This window comes from Colletotrichum destructivum, chromosome 1, assembly GCF_034447905.1.
Source record: "Colletotrichum destructivum chromosome 1, complete sequence".
NCBI classification, from domain to species: Eukaryota; Fungi; Ascomycota; class Sordariomycetes; order Glomerellales; family Glomerellaceae; genus Colletotrichum; species Colletotrichum destructivum.
In genome coordinates, this window is record NC_085896.1 from 4,717,324 (window position 1) to 4,732,460 (window position 15,137).

The 15,137-nt window shown below is 55.6% G+C and overlaps 2 protein-coding genes across 2 annotated transcripts; one reads left to right on the plus strand and one right to left on the minus strand.

The window, feature by feature from the left end:
* Positions 1-984: 984 nt before the first annotated feature.
* On the minus strand, positions 985-3,306 carry CDEST_01424 (Putative peptidase M18). Its single transcript, XM_062917583.1, has 2 exons — positions 2,957-3,306; positions 985-2,890 (listed from the first exon to the last, which is right to left on the minus strand). Exons 1-2 carry the CDS (start codon positions 3,144-3,146, stop codon positions 1,473-1,475), a joined length of 1,608 nt encoding a protein of 535 aa, XP_062773634.1. The 5' UTR covers positions 3,147-3,306; the 3' UTR covers positions 985-1,472.
* A 2,762-nt stretch (positions 3,307-6,068) lies between these two features.
* On the plus strand, positions 6,069-6,756 carry CDEST_01425 (uncharacterized protein; the record flags this gene model as incomplete). The annotated part of the gene is given in 2 exon segments (XM_062917584.1): positions 6,069-6,219; positions 6,233-6,756. 2 exon segments carry the CDS (start codon positions 6,069-6,071, stop codon positions 6,754-6,756), a joined length of 675 nt encoding a protein of 224 aa, XP_062773635.1.
* Positions 6,757-15,137: the final 8,381 nt, after the last annotated feature.

Here is a 15,137-nt window from a genome sequence, read left to right on the forward strand (position 1 = left end):
GGATGAATAAACTTCTGTTGAGAGATTAGCTTATTATTCTTGCCAAATGCCGAGAATGGAATCGCGAGGAAAGCTGGGGCGTGCAGGGAAGAGCAGTAATGTGTGGGGGAAGATATGCTACCCTTTCTGGAAGGCGTTTGAGGTCAAGGTCAAGGTTGAGGTCGAGGTCGAAGTTGGCATCTTGGTTTGAGAAGCCTCGCGTTGACTCAGGAGACAAAGATGTGGTTTACATGGGTTCTGCGTAACGAAGGGTGTAACATGTTGACAGAAAGAAACACCAAGTCTAGCTATCGGCTCGGGCGTTCCAACAGGGTGTAGGAGATGTTGAGAGAATAGGTATGCAAACTTGACTAGGACGGTGAAAGGGGAGAATCTCTGTCATGGGCGAGTGGCACAAGAGAGAAGGTTCGACTTGAAAAGAGACATGGAAAGTCATTGTGCAGGAGTGAAGAGAAAGACAAAACTGCCGCGTACCTAGGAAAGAGACGACTTTGGGAGGTTGAGCCGATGAAAACGCGGATGCGTCTATACGAAAAGATAGATATCTTTCTTGAAATAGAATGAGCAAAGATTTGACGCACAGGTTCGAGGGGACACGCGTCTCGGTCCCACGTTAGCTGGGATGAGGCCGAGGTCGAGGTGGTTGAAGTTGGTGGTTATTGAGTGGGAAGTCAGGAAGACGGCTTGAGGCGGGAATCGGGGGTTGGAGTAAAACCCCCCAGGGCCGTCAAGAGCGGTCTCCCCACGGCAGGAGTCAGAGGGTCGAGGCAGGAACTGGTGGAGTGTTCCTGCGTCCAGGCTGTAGAAGCCGAATTCAGGGGTCTAGGTCGTAGCTGGGTCGGCGGTGACTGTTGAGATGGCAATTCGGCCGAGATCAAGATCTGGGAGAGGAAAAGAAGAGACGCGAGCTGAGACTGCGCTACAAAACAAAAAGTTATTCAACTCGGAAGAACACCTACGGGCAGCTGGTCTGTAAAGAATAGTCGCTGAAGTTGATAGAGAGAGACGGCGTCGTGGAGGAGGATGGACTGTGTCTTCGGACTATAGAACGAAGGAAGGGACGGACGAGGGCCGATTGCCCGTGTAGGTGGGTAGTAGGGAGGACATCGCTTTCCCTGAACTCCGATCCGTGAGATCAATTCTGATCCGGGCATTGCATACGGGTATCATAGCCACACCCATAATTGGAAAGAATCTTTCCATCAAGACTTGGACATACCCACCATCTCAACGACAAGTATACCCGTATTCCCGGCTGAAGAAGCGCCACTGTACCGTTCTAGAAGAACCATATACATGATACGCAATGCAGATTGTTACCTCGAGGATCCTATCTGACCGTGGAACGAGTGATCGATCAAGAGTGCTGCTATCATCGTCTTCAATACCTACAACGCCGCCACTTCGACACCATGCCGGCTCACCCCCTCCGAACTCCTCGCTGTGCTCTGAATACCACCTTATCTCCTACTCTAATCCACGAGAATTTTCTCCTCCAACTCGCCGAACCGCTCATAGAAGCTCTCAAACAGCTTGATCGCGTGCCCGACATCCTCGCTGCCGCCCGTCTCGCGGATCGAGTGCATGCTCAGCTGCGGGTTGCCCAGGTCCAGCGTCCTCACGCCGAGCTTAGCGCTAAGCATGGGGCCGATGGTGCTGCCGCAGGGCGAGTCGTTGCGCACGACGAAGAGCTGCAGCGGCACACCGGCGAGGCGCGCGCACTCCTGCAGCAGCACAATGCCCGGAGAGTTGGTCGCGTACCGCTGGTTCGCGTTGACCTTGATGACGGTGCCGCCGTTCATGGCCGGCTGGTGGCTCGACTCGTACTTGCCGGCGTAGTTGGGATGCACCGAGTGCGCCATGTCCGCCGACACGAGGAAGGAGCGCGAGAGCGTCTGCTCGTAAGCCGTCGACTCATAGTCGCCGTCGTGGGACACGGCCACGTACGAGCCGTCCGACGCCGTGTCACGGCTGCCAGGGAGCGAGGCGAGGCGGCGCAGGACGGCGGGCAGGAGGTTCGAGTTGGCGCCGTGGGCCGAGGTGGAGCCGATCTCCTCGTGGTCGAAGCAAGTGACGAGACGGATCGTCGTGTCGTTGTCAAGGACGTTGGGCTCGCGGACCGAGGCGATGAGGCCCTCGACGGCGCAGTACGTCATGTTGAGGTTGTCGAGGCGGGCCGAGAAGATGAACTCGTCGTTGAGGCCGCCCAGGCACGACTTTTGCACGTCGTACAGGACGAGCTCAAAGTCGACGACGGCCTCGGGCTCGACCTCGGCGTGGGACGCGATGACGTCGAGGATGTGGGGGTGGTGGCGCTCCGTCATGGCCTTGAGCGGCTTGAAGTCCTCATCGGCCTCGTCGGCCTCGGGCTGGGCAGCGGCGCCCTTGTTCAGCTCGGCGGTGGCCAGGCCGGCGATGGGGAACAGCTCGTTCTCCTTGTTCGGGTCAAAGGTGGAGCTGCGGTCGAGGTGGATGGCCAGGGTCGGGATGCGCAGCAGCGGCTTGTCGACCTTGATCAGCTTCTGGACAAAGTTGCCGTCGGCATCTTTGATGAGCACGCGGCCGGCGATGCTGAGGTCGCGGTCGAACCAGCTGTGCCAGATGCCGCCGCCGTATGTCTCGACGCCGACCTGCAGGAAGCCGACGTTGTTCTTCTTGGAGACGGGCTTGATGCGCAGGGTCGGGGAGTCGGTATGGGCGCCGATCATGGCGACGGGGTTGCCGGGCTTCCATTTCTTGCCGATGGCGAATGCGACGATGGAGGAGCCGTTGCGGGTGAGGTAGTACTTCCCGCCAGGGTGCAGGGCCGAGTTCCAGGAGTCGCGCTCCTTGATCTTTGTGAAGCCGGCATTCTCGAGGCGGGCGGCGGCGGTCGCGCAGGCGTGGTAGGCTAGTGAGGGGGAAGGGTGTGCACGTTAGTTGGGGAAGGATCCTCGGGTTGACAGTGGGTGCTCACGAGTAGGAGAAGCGTTTACAAAGTCGACAAAGTCGAGGGCAGCTGCCGCAGGAGCCATAGTGCAGGCGGATGTCGAGAATGAAGCTCGGGGATGGAGGGGTCGGAGGATGGTGACGGAGGCAATGGCGGGGTGATAGTTCTTGGATGTTCTGGCAATGTTTCGGCACAAGAACGTTGCGACGGATAGCATTTATTAGGGTACAACACTCTCTCGTGATAGAAAGAGGTCCTGGCTCGGCAAGACAGTCCGGGTGTTCTGTTGGCTCAGGCTACGCTTCTCGACAATCTTCGGGTGTATTCCACGTTGCCTGTTACGGGAGCTGCTTCGAGGGGGGCGGTATCGTTATCGCATGTCGTCAACGGCAACCCGACGTTGATCCGGCGCCGAGGCTGGGGACCTGTATCCCTTGGCCATTAGGTGCTTCGGTAGGTAGGCAAGGTACGGATACCTAGGTAGCTATGCCTGCCGCGAAGGATCAGTGGGGTGGAGTCAGTCACAGAACAGCGCCCAGTGCCGGTACGTACCTGCATACACGGGATGACCCTCTCACAGCGCTATCTATGAGCATATATTCCTTCATCACAAGATACTTACTTCAACAGTACCAAAGAGCACGGGATGGACGGATGGAAGTCAAGGCGAGGCAAGGCAATGTCCTGCACTGGCTGACTACGCCACAGGAACCCCCTCGCTGTGTACCCGTCAGGATAAGTCACAAACAGGAGCCCGACTGTCTCCCTCTGGCCCCCCAAACATGCAAACACTTTTATCAATTGCCCGACCGAAATGGACCCTGGACCACTTTCCCACCCGTGGGATCGGCCGTTTGATTTGTGCCGTTAACCAGGTCACGGCCAGCCCATCGACTTCCCTGTGGCTAAACCACACCCAATTGGTATTTTCCGATTATTCCTCTGGCAGGACTGAAGGGAGCAGAGCAGAAAGACAGAGGGAGAGAGAGAGGCAAGACAATGCAAGACAAGGCAATGCAAGGCAAGTCGAGGCAAGGTAAGGTAAGGCACCTGTACGAGTGGCGGCAAAGTCGACAACACCCATGTCGGTCTGGTGTTGCAGCACGACAGATGCGGAATGACGCCCCCCTCCCCGGCTCTGTAGATCCCAGGGGGTTCCTGGACGACGCACCCACTCGCTGGCACAGCCAGACTGCCCAGCGGCGAGGACGGGCAGCGGGGCACCCATCAAGTTGTTGTCACCTCTCTCTCTCTCTCTCTCTCTCTCTCTTTGTACATAGTATCTATCTGTATGTATGTGTGTGTGTGTTTCGCTTGTATCCGCCTGGCCACTCGAGTGAGTACTCGAGAACGACAAACAAAACCTACCCGGCAGCCTGACACTGACAGGAGAAGAGGAACGACATGCGCAGACCAATGAGCAAACTTCAGATGCTCATAGCACATGGTGAAACTCCCACACAGCAGACTTGGACCGCTCTAAGCTCCGTACCGGTCGGGAGAGTGCCAAGCTCATTGGCGTGTGGTCCCAAAGGCATCTTCCCCTTCTACGGGACGCCCTGCAGGCCCTTGTCTGTGCGCTCCCCACCTCACCTCCCATTCCCCTCCCACATCACAGCGACACGCCGAGGGGAGGGGGGGGAGAGGGGAGGAAGAGGAAGAAAGAAGAGACAGAGAGACCTGTTGTGGGGTTTCTATTTCCAAGGGTCGCTGGGTCTCATCTCGCCAAAAGAGACAAAGATCTCTCTAGCTTTGCTGTGCTTCCTTTACTGCGCTGCCAGCGAGGTCAACCCGCAGCAGACCATTTCCCCATCGGGCTCCGCCAAGAGAGCCTGATAATTGAAGCTCTTCCCCTTCTTCTTCGTCTCGAGTTGAGGCAAAGGCAGAGGCAGAGGTAGAGGCAGTTGGAAATCTCGATGCTGTCAACCGACAACTGGAAGACATGGCCACGAGACCTGGTCCCCATCGTTCCGGTCGTTCCCTTTGGCTCTGCCCACTCTTCGTCCGTCGCCGCGCAGCAACTTCTTCCAGCACTCCCGTCGACCGCCGTCGCTTCTTTTATGCTGCCCGCCCACCCATGTCGACGACAAAACTAGCGACCAAGGGTATCCCCCCATAGATGGCGCGACCCTGTTTGACAAGCTGCCCTTTTTCCCTCTCTTCTTCTGCCTTCTTCTTATCTTGCACTGGGTAGAGAAGCGGCCAGGTCCCCGAGGCGCAGAACATGAGTGAGAAGTTGGCCCTAGGACCCAAACTCGCAAGACTTCGTTGTGTCTTCGAAGAGGCTTTGAGAGCCCCCGAAAGAGCACTCATGGCTGCTAACCTAAACCATGCGCTTTGCAAGTGAGAGAGAGAGAGAGAGAGGCTGGATGGATACGGAAGACGATTGTATCCACATGCGGGTGTGTAGCAGTGTTGTGCATGTGGGGATGAATTGCGGTTGAGGTATCTTCGCCCATTCTTCACGGCTTTACAAGGCATCGGACTATTGACTTCTACTCAATCCAGTTTAAACAAGCCGACGCGTTATCTGCGACCGATAGCCCTCCACCTGTCACTTTCCACATCACCCCCTCGCCGTTTGCAACCTGCTCTAGACCGTTCGCCACCACGAGGATGTGGTCAACCTGAACGGGCCACGGAACGGCTGGCAACGACTCGTCTCGTACTTTCCATTGTACGGATAGCCACTGTCTCTCTTTTCACTCCTTCAGGCACTCCTTCAGGGGAGGGAAGAAGGGGGGGGACTGACAAAATGAGACGAAGGGACTCAAGGGTGGCCGCCTACCGAGATTCGAGCCAATCGTCGCCCTACTCCCGGGACCACTCGAACTCAAACAGGGGTTTGGCCTTGTTCGCGGATGGGAACCCGTCCCAGCGACACGCATGCGCTTCCGCTTCCGTTACCATTTGAGTGAGCTTCTCAGGGGCATTGAAGTTCGGTCTTCGATGTGCCCTGGGCTTGGGCTCTTTAGAGGAGGGGGGAGAGCAAGTGTCACCTTGAATTGGGGGCACGAGTCATCTCGACATAATTCCCCTCGTCTTGCAGCTTGTCAAGAGGCTGTTCTTGCTACACTGTGTCTTGTCCTGTGTGCTTCGTGGCATATTGCCATGGTTTACGCAACCATTATGCGGCTTGATGTCGCTGTCTAAGATGGGGTCTTCGCAGATGGGGAAACTCGGCCTAGGACTCTCGACCATGTCCTCCGTCGACCCACCACCCCTTTGGGTTGGGTTGGTCCACCCCCCCTTGTGCTTCTTCTTCTTCTTCTCGGGTCGGCGATCTGGGGGTGCGACGATCAGACATCGTTGACTATGTCAACGAAGCTGCCGTCCCGTCACAGTCCCCCCCCCCCCCCCCCCCCCCGCCTCTATTGCCTCTTTGTTTGGCGGCCCTTGCGACAACTGCAAGCAAAGCAAAGCAAAGTCAAGCCAAGCCTCGCCGTTCCTCGATTGCTATTGCGTGCGCCCGGCTGAGCGACGCGACAGAAATCCAACTAGCCAACTCCGTCTCGCCCTTTCGCAGGTATATTGCCATTGAATGGATGTCGAACGTGTGCCATGACATCAGCTGCAAGTTTGTCATCCCTCCCCTTCCCCCCATAACGCCATTCCCTCGACCGACCTTCTCTGCCCGGTACGACGAGGTCGAGATTCACGCCATGATTATCCCCGATGAAGCCTCTCTCTCTCTCTCTCTCTCTCTCTCTCTCTGGAGGAGCCTCGATCGTCACGTCAATCCGTTGATGTGTAGGCTTAAAAGTTTCCGCACGCACTGGTCAGTTGAGACTTTGGAAGGGGACCTGCCCCCCGCCCCCCCCCCATAGATTACCAGATGGGAAGTGGGCTCGCTGACTGTTGGAGCATAAGGCACGCTTCAGATGCTCACCCTTCCAGTGTCCCCGGGCTGGGAGTGTGTCGTTTCGACTTTCAAGGGAGACCTTGAGGGGACGGGCGAGAGAGAACAACAGCGGTCACAGAGGAGGGCGCATGCGTCCGGGACCTTTCTTTTCTTTTATTTTATTAAATTTTTTAATCATCTTTCAGCTGCATAACCATCATCCGTGTGTCGTTCAAGCGGGACGAAAAAGCGCAAACTCTAAAACAGGAACAAGAGGACACCCAATGTGTTTTTTTCTGTTTTCGTCCATATCAACGTGTAACACTGTAAGTGCCCATGTCAGGTCAAAGACCCCGAACCTACAGAGGCACACGGATACAGACGAGGGCACAGAGGGCCGCTCAACGACACCGAGCGCATAACGGCAATGGCAACGGCCGTGGCAACGGTCTGGATCTTCAAGAATGCCGCTCGAGGCAGTCAATCATTAGGTGGGTGGGAAGTCGGTCCAGCAGGGGAATTTTCGGCTGGGCAAGGTTCATTCCTCTGCACCGTGCTGCCTTGACCTTGTCCGAACCCCGTTTCGTCCCTTCCCCCCATTCCCTGGTTTGTCTCGAGGCCCCAGAAACTCGAAGAGAGAGGCGGGCGTCCGCGTCTCACAGTCGAACGTTCGTCGAAATGCAGGCACCAGTCGGCTCACTGGTTCTTGGGCGGGATCTAAGTATTTCGTGAGTATCCGTACCATAAATACAGAGCAGAGATGGTTGAGTGGTTACTTCGGAGGGAAGCAGACGGCGACCATGCCCAGTTGGTCCCCTCGCACTACTGCCTTACTACGGAGCACGGATACACGATCCCCAAAGTGATTCTGGGTCCCGTGGCCCTGGCAGCCACTCGGAATAATAGGCGGGGGCTGGTGTGTGTGTGCTCTCTTCACCAAGGCTGCTGGACCAAGCAGATGTTCTCTTCCAAGTTCCCGACCTGCTTCCCGTTTCTTTTGACTTTGTTTAACTGAGAATCTCATGGCGACCGTATAGAATGGGCGTTCCGCAATGCCCAGACAGAGCAGAGCATGGTTCGTGCGACAAAAGCTCGGTTTAACTGGTTGACAATCCTGTTCCCATCGGAAGGTAACTAGAGCTGGACCCTGGCGTTGATCGCTCGAGGCACGCGCCAATGAAGCACAAGTACCGATCGACATCTGCACGACTGTGTCGACGACGGGATGACGCGACAAAGAGAGAGAGCAACGGCCGCGTCTCCCATCTTGCCCCATCGCCGGAGAATTCCTCCATTTAGGGGGTTTCCCTGAAGGAATCGAGTCCGTGTGCTTCTTGGGCATGTTACGGAAGTGTGCTCGCCCAGCTAAACGGTGCTCGTCGTGGTCTTGCTTGACAGCATCACTGGGAGTTATTCTTTGAACCAAGGATCTGATTGATGGTGTCGTAGGCCCCTCTACCCCTGTTGGCCTGGACAAGAACCCCCGACGACGCAGCGCCATTGGACGGGTAATGGGCTAGTGAGTCGATCGACTCGACCGAGAGACTGGCTGTCAGCCACATGCACGCATCGAGTTTGCGCCCCCTTCCATCTGACCTTCGCCGCCGCCCCCTCTTGGCGTGTAGCTCGGCCGCGCCATCAGTTAGTCTGAGCGTTGGCCACCACCTTTGGCCATGTTCTCGCAACCATGATAGCTACGACCGTAGAGGTGAGATGGGCAATGACTATATGGATCGGCGCAGAAACACGTTGGACCAGGTAGTGATTCGGATTGACGACGACGACAACAACGACAATAAAAACAACGACAACAACGACACCAAGGGTAAAACAGGTGCACAAGCAAGGTAATCTGGGCCAATAGGCAGCTCGGCAGGTCCGAAGCCCCCCCGTCCGGTGGTTCTTTTTTCTTCTTCTTCTTCTTTTTTTTTTTTTTTTTTTTTTTTTTTTTGGTTTTTGTTTTTGTGCTTGACCGTCCGCTTCGAAACGGATGGGCTTTTTTGACTGGCGAGGGCGAGAGTACTGTACGCTGTGCGCGGCGCTGGCGGCGAAGGGGTAAGATGGGAACGATCTGATGAAGTCTTCTGCGAGTAACAGATATTATGCGTCTCTATGTGTGCCCCACGTCTGCAGTCGCTCCGTGCCGCCAACTTTTTGTCGTTTAGTGTGGGTTGTTTGGGGCGTGCGGCGCGCCGCCAGGTGGTGCGAGGTGCGGCACGTTTGCGACAAGCACACGCACATGCGCGTTTGCCCTGCGAAGATGGGGTCGAGGGTCGAGAGGACGCAGAAGGAGCAAAACGCGCCCCAAGACATTTCTTTCTACAATTTCGTGCCACGGCTGGACGAAACTTTGACAGAAAGGCCCCCCCCCCCCCCCCCCCCCCCCCCCCCCCGGCGGTCCCCCAAAACTGGCCCGGCTGTCATCACTTAGCCCTACGCCCCTGGTGCTGACTTTCACTGGCCGGCAGCCGGCGCGGAGGATTCGACACGCACTGGTCCAGTAATCATCCAGTGCCGTTGGTGGTAAGATAAGACGGGAGTCGGTAGCCACCCATACCGGAGAGCCAGTAGCTGGCGGCGATGGCCCATCTTCCACGAAGTGCAGGCAGGGGGGAAGGGGGGTTGTTGGTGTTAGGCGTTGAACCCGTCTCCCTCGTCAGAGACTCAGAGAGGACGACTGGGGCCAGATTCGGATCCGGCATGACGGCCGTCGAGGACGTGCAACCTGCATCTTGACGCGGCTGGAACGAGACGAGTCTGGGACATAACCTTAATGTGGGAGGTTCGGCCAGTCAGTCGTGGCCATTACTCAATGTGCTGACAAGACAAGACCAGACGCTCAAACGAGAACAACGCGAGCCCGCACCTACACGACTGAGAGAGGCGACTGTTGGAAGATCAAGATTGAACCAAGAAAAATAAGAGAGAGGGAGACAGAGAGAGAGGGGGGGGAGGATTGGAACCCGAAGACAGACAAATCAGAGTAGAAGGAAAGGCAAGCAGTTAGGCGGGAATGGAGTGTGAGTATCGTGCGGGCAGGTGTGTGGGTGAGCTGTGTGCGTGTGCAACAAGATGTCATGGCTGCTAACATGTCCAGCACACAAGACCCTCATAACCATCTTCGATTACAGTAGTACTTGCACTAGGAGGAGTACAGTTGCAGTCCTCAGCAAGGTTGGGCCGGTGTCGAATGGACCCAAGGCACAACGTGATTGGGCCTGACCGAGGGGTGCGTGAATGAGGGGGCAGGGAGAGAGGTAGGGTGTAACCAGTGAAGAGGGGCCTGGCTGCTTGCTTGGGGTTTTAGTCGGAGATCCTCTGCAACAACTGACGGCCCTTTTTCTTCTTCCTCTTGTTTTTTCTTATGATCATCGTCATGGTTGGGCTAAAACGGGGATGAAGGCAGATAGAGAGAGAGAGAGAGGAAGAGAGAGAGAGAGAAGCGTATCTATGTTATGAGTGTTGGTGGGAACAAAACGACCAACTTGGCCGGAAATCAAGGAGGAAAGCCAAGTGCCGTCTCGTTTGACGTCCAAACTGCCAACACCTTGTTTCCTTCAAGGTTAAGGCCGGCCTGGGGGAGGAGGTTTCCCTTCGAACTGACTGATGTTGCCCAGCAGGCAAGCTTTTCCATGCCCTGTTCTAGAACCAACTCATCCATCCCTCGAACAAATGCTCATCTCGGCCGCCTGGTTCAAGTACAACTTACTCCTTTACTACCGAGCAGGCAACGACGGCGACGACGGTGAGACCAGGTGAATTTGAGAAGCGACCGCTCTCCCCGCTCGAGGGACGCTCGCCGCACGGCGTAGAGTGAAAACCGAATGTGTTCGTGATTTCTCGATGGACCCAGGGAGCAGCGAAGCACCTTATTCCGGGCAGAGTTTTGCAGCAATGCGTGTATGCGCAAGGCCAAGGCCAATCGTCAACCAACGACTGGTCCGACTTCAGATGGTCTTGGACGACCCCCCCAAAAGCACCTTGTGGCTTAAAGCGGTTTGCGTCGAGGCTGGCGGTCATGTTCCCGATCGAGGAACAATCCCTCGCCCCCAAACTGCGCGGTGATGGTGGTGATGGTGAGCATAGGTCTGGCCTAGCCCGATTGGTTAGTGTCCCAAGTGCCAACGACAACGCTGAGCCTTGAGAAACACCACCCATCCCGGCCATAGGCGAGTAAGTGAAGCATGTAAGTCTGCCTGCACCCTGAGACTAATTACTCTGGGAGGACCAACGTGGTCGAGCCTGCAGCGAGCACTTGTGTAAACATTGTAGATCGAAACAGGCCCTATCGTTGGCCATGTCCTTTACCTCGCACAGAGTACTCACGCCAGCCACGACAGGACAGGCTTGTCCGGACACGCGCTGCTCTCTTGCGTCTCCAGCGCAACACCAGTAGCTTGCTAGCCTGCTCGGTCCTGCGTATCCGTGCCTTTGTTATTTTCTCCTTCTGGTACGGATACGCATGCACTTGCTTCGTCCCGTTTCGCTGCAGCGTCCATGTTGAGATGGACGACCAAGTCCAACGTCGTTCCATCAGCATCCTGATCTCGTCCGCGGCGTTCGCCATAACCGTTAACTCTCCACCTCTTTAATTTCTCTTCTCGTTGTGCACGCCTGGAGAACGGCTCTGTGGGAAACAACACAGATTGCCAGCGGATACACCGCCAGGTCAGGTATCCATACCGCCGCAGTCACTTGGCACAAGGCAGGGACGGGACTCCACACCTTGTGAGAATCACGTCGTCAACTTGGCCCTTCTTGGCTTAGCGTCCATGTGTACAGCTACGCTAGACAAGGATAATCCTGAAGCGCTCTGTAGGTACTTTCTGCCTTTCTCTCTCTCGGTACCTAGCCTGAAAGGCCCCAGCAAGTATGCTCTCCCTGGCCACAACGAAGCGCGGCCCCATTTGTTGCTGGGCGTCTGCCCTGTTACCAAGACCAGGTAAGTTCCTCATCTGTTGTACTTGCGGGCGGAATTGCTTTCCAATGCAAGGGCCCGAATGATCCACGTTGATTGCCGTTTGGATTTCTTTCTCATTTGGGTACCTTGTCTCTCAGTTTTGTAGCTGCATATGAGAAAAGAGTACTAGCAGAGGAGCGGGAAGAAAGAGAAGAAAGCTATAAAATAAAATAAAATAAAATGAAGAAATAGCCGCTGAAACCAGAACCGGCGGCGTGCGTAAGCGGGGAGGGACTCGGACTTGAGGACCGTGATGCTGGGTCGTGGAGAGCTGGGGGGAAGGCTGTTGGCGAATAGGAACGACAAGACCGTGTCAAGAGCTGAAAGTGGAAGTCGGAGAAGGGAAAAGAAAGGAGCGCTTGCTTGCCTGCTGGGGGAAACAAGACGGCAAGAGGAAAAGAAAAGAATGGAAGAACAGTAGCAACCAGCGATGCCTGTCCCAAAGGGGGTCTGAACAAGAGGGAGAGGAGGGAGAGGAGGGAAACTCGGTAGTGGACCAGTGTCTCGCCATGGCTGAGGCTAAAGAGACATTGCCAATTTGTAGCGGCGGGCCGACGGGCTGGGGCGAGGACGACAGAGAATGTATATGGCCGCATATTGGACCTTGAGAGTAGGGTCCTGTGGTAAGTCGTTGGAAGGGCAAGTCGAATATGTCGAATGTCTCGAGCATTCCTTTCCTCTGGCACTGCGCTGCGGATTGCCCGGGGCATGTTTATTGTAGGTAACTAGGTACAATTCAAACAAGGTGCAGTACTGTGGCGTGGCGTGGCAATAAATACCGGTTGTGACCGGCGTGCCTTGCCCTCACCGGGCCAAGTGAGTCGCTGTCAGATGAGACCCGTGACCGGGGTGAGGGGGTTTGCGAGATGGCCATGGGGCTTCCCCTCCACGATCTTCCGGCGAGGACTCATGCTGATCGTCGCATCGCAATGTATCTGCTCGTTGCTGGAGTCATGGAGCCTGTTGCTATTGCTGTTGCTGTCCCAAAAACGACCATAACCATATGTAGTACTCTGCGAGGCCGCACTGCAGCTGCGTCGACGGCGTTGCGACCCCGAAAGCTGGGAACAATTCGAAATTGGCCTCGGTGTGAGCCAAGGCCAGGTGTAAAGGAAGGCAAGGAATGTACTTCAGGCATTCGGGGTCCGGTGTTGAGGTTCGGCTCTGACCCTGGCCCCGGCACTGACCCCTCGGCCTGTGTCTGTCTCTCCCGTTGGCTGGCACGGCATGAAGTCTAAGGAACAGAGGTGAGTTGAGGTAAGGCCAGGCACACACACACACACACACACACACACACACCACCACCACCACCACCACAGCCGCATCACGCAGCGCCATCCCGTGTCGTTCAGGAGCCACTCTTCGTATGAGCTCCGAGTGCTTTCGTACCGGCGAGATTGTCGCCAGACACCGAACCAGAGGGCTTCGCCTCGGTCGGTCACCCTTCCAGCCCTTCCAGGTTGCACGTATTTATGTATGTATGTATGTGTGTGTGTATGTCTGTACCATGTTAGCACACATGATGCGGCTGTCTTGTTCGTGTTGACCGCTTCCCACACCGCCGCCATGGTAGACCTGTACCTGACAACAGTCGCCCGTCACCCGCCGGTATCCTTTGGCTTTTACATCAGGGACTAAGCGGCCTCGTGGGACAGGGTGCTGGGCGCTGGACGTTGAGGTCTGGACAGAATGTGGTCTGAAGAGCGTGATGTTGGTGGATGACCGTATTGGTAACGCTGTTGTTGCTAGAGAAAAGCATTTATTGAAAGACAACCGGTGCCAGGACAATGAATATCAGCCAATGCCCGCCAGACATCAGAAGATGGGCACAGGTAGACAGAAACAATAGAAACAGAGGCGCGAGGCAGGAGGCAGCACAGACGAAAGACGGAGAGAGGAGGTATTTTTGGCCATTCACGCCCTCGATCACTAATGCCACACCCCTACGGAGCAAGGCGCTCTCCCCTTCCCACCTGGGCCCTCCCATCCAGCCGCCAGGGCAGGGGAGAGAGTGAAAGAAGGAGAAGCAGAAGAAGACGAAAAAGAAGAAAAAGGCAGACCCCCATTTTCGCTATATGCCTACTTCATTTAACCTGCTGGCAGTCTCTTCCCTTCCTCCCTCTCCCTTCCCTTTTGTTTTCCCCTACCCACCTTAGGTATCATGTTTATATCCTCAACGTTCTCTTTCAGTTCCCTAGGCCACTCAAGAATTTTATACGGATGCTGGTATATGTTTGATGTCGTTATTTGCAAGATCCCTATGCCAGTGGGCATGCTGGATGGCAAGGAATAAGGTCGGATGCAACTCCCAAGCCGGGTTGCAGCTGTCGCATTGCCGTGTACCTATGTATTCATCTGAGTGCGTGGAAGTAAGTACCTGTATGGTTGGACTGGTGAATATGTACTTGACTACAATCCGACTTACACTAACTAGGACCGCCAGGTCCAACGTCTCTCCTGCTGTGTATTCCATCAATGCTGGCTCGCCTCTTCCATCACAGGCAGATTGAAATTGATACAAACATCAAGATAAGGAAAACTTACGTCCACACAGCCCATATAAATTGAGGGCGTATTCAATACAGAGTTTGCCTGCGTTTCTGAGCGAGTACTGGGCACTGGCACAGAGTCTGATGGCTGTCGTTCATCTCTAGCCTAGAATCCGCAGGTACCTGGTGCACTGGCTTGTCTTTGTACCTACCTCTTGCTCGTTCTTAAGCTGCCCTCCCACATTTCCTACAGTCACCCCCCGACCCCCTCATCCTCCTCATCCAATCCACATTCACTATTTCACCTCGCCCACCTCTTTTTCTTTTCCTTGCACACTCCCCTCCACCCTCCACCCGTGCATCTCGCCGCCCTGCAGGCCCCATCCATCCTCTCTTCCCTCTCTCAGTCTCTTTCTCTTTTGCTCTGTCCCAGTTCCGTCAGTCACTCACACAGTCTCGCTCACATCCTCCACCACCACGCTTTTCACTTTGCGCGCCCTCTTCTCTCTCTCTCTCACTTCGGTGCCCTGCCTTGGCTCTCTCTCCCCTCCCTCCCTCTCTTCTCTCTTTCGTCCTAGTCCTCCCTCACTCCCTCACTCCCTCGACCTACACGAGCGTTCTCACTTCATCCTCAGTCGCCTCGCCTGGTAGCATGCTCTGACTGTGGCCCACGCAGCCTGTCTCCCATCTTGCTCCCCCGGAATATTTTCAATTCACCAGATGGGCTTGTTCTCTGCGATTATTACGACGGCATCTCATCTCACCCGAACTTCCTCGTCCATCTCTCGTTTCAGCCACCCCAGTCAACCACAGGCAAAAATAGGCTCCACGCTTAAAAAGCGCCAATCCTGAGCCCACCAGAACCTAAATCAACTGGCACTGATCAAGCAAAGCCCATCTCCAGAAGGCTCCACCACG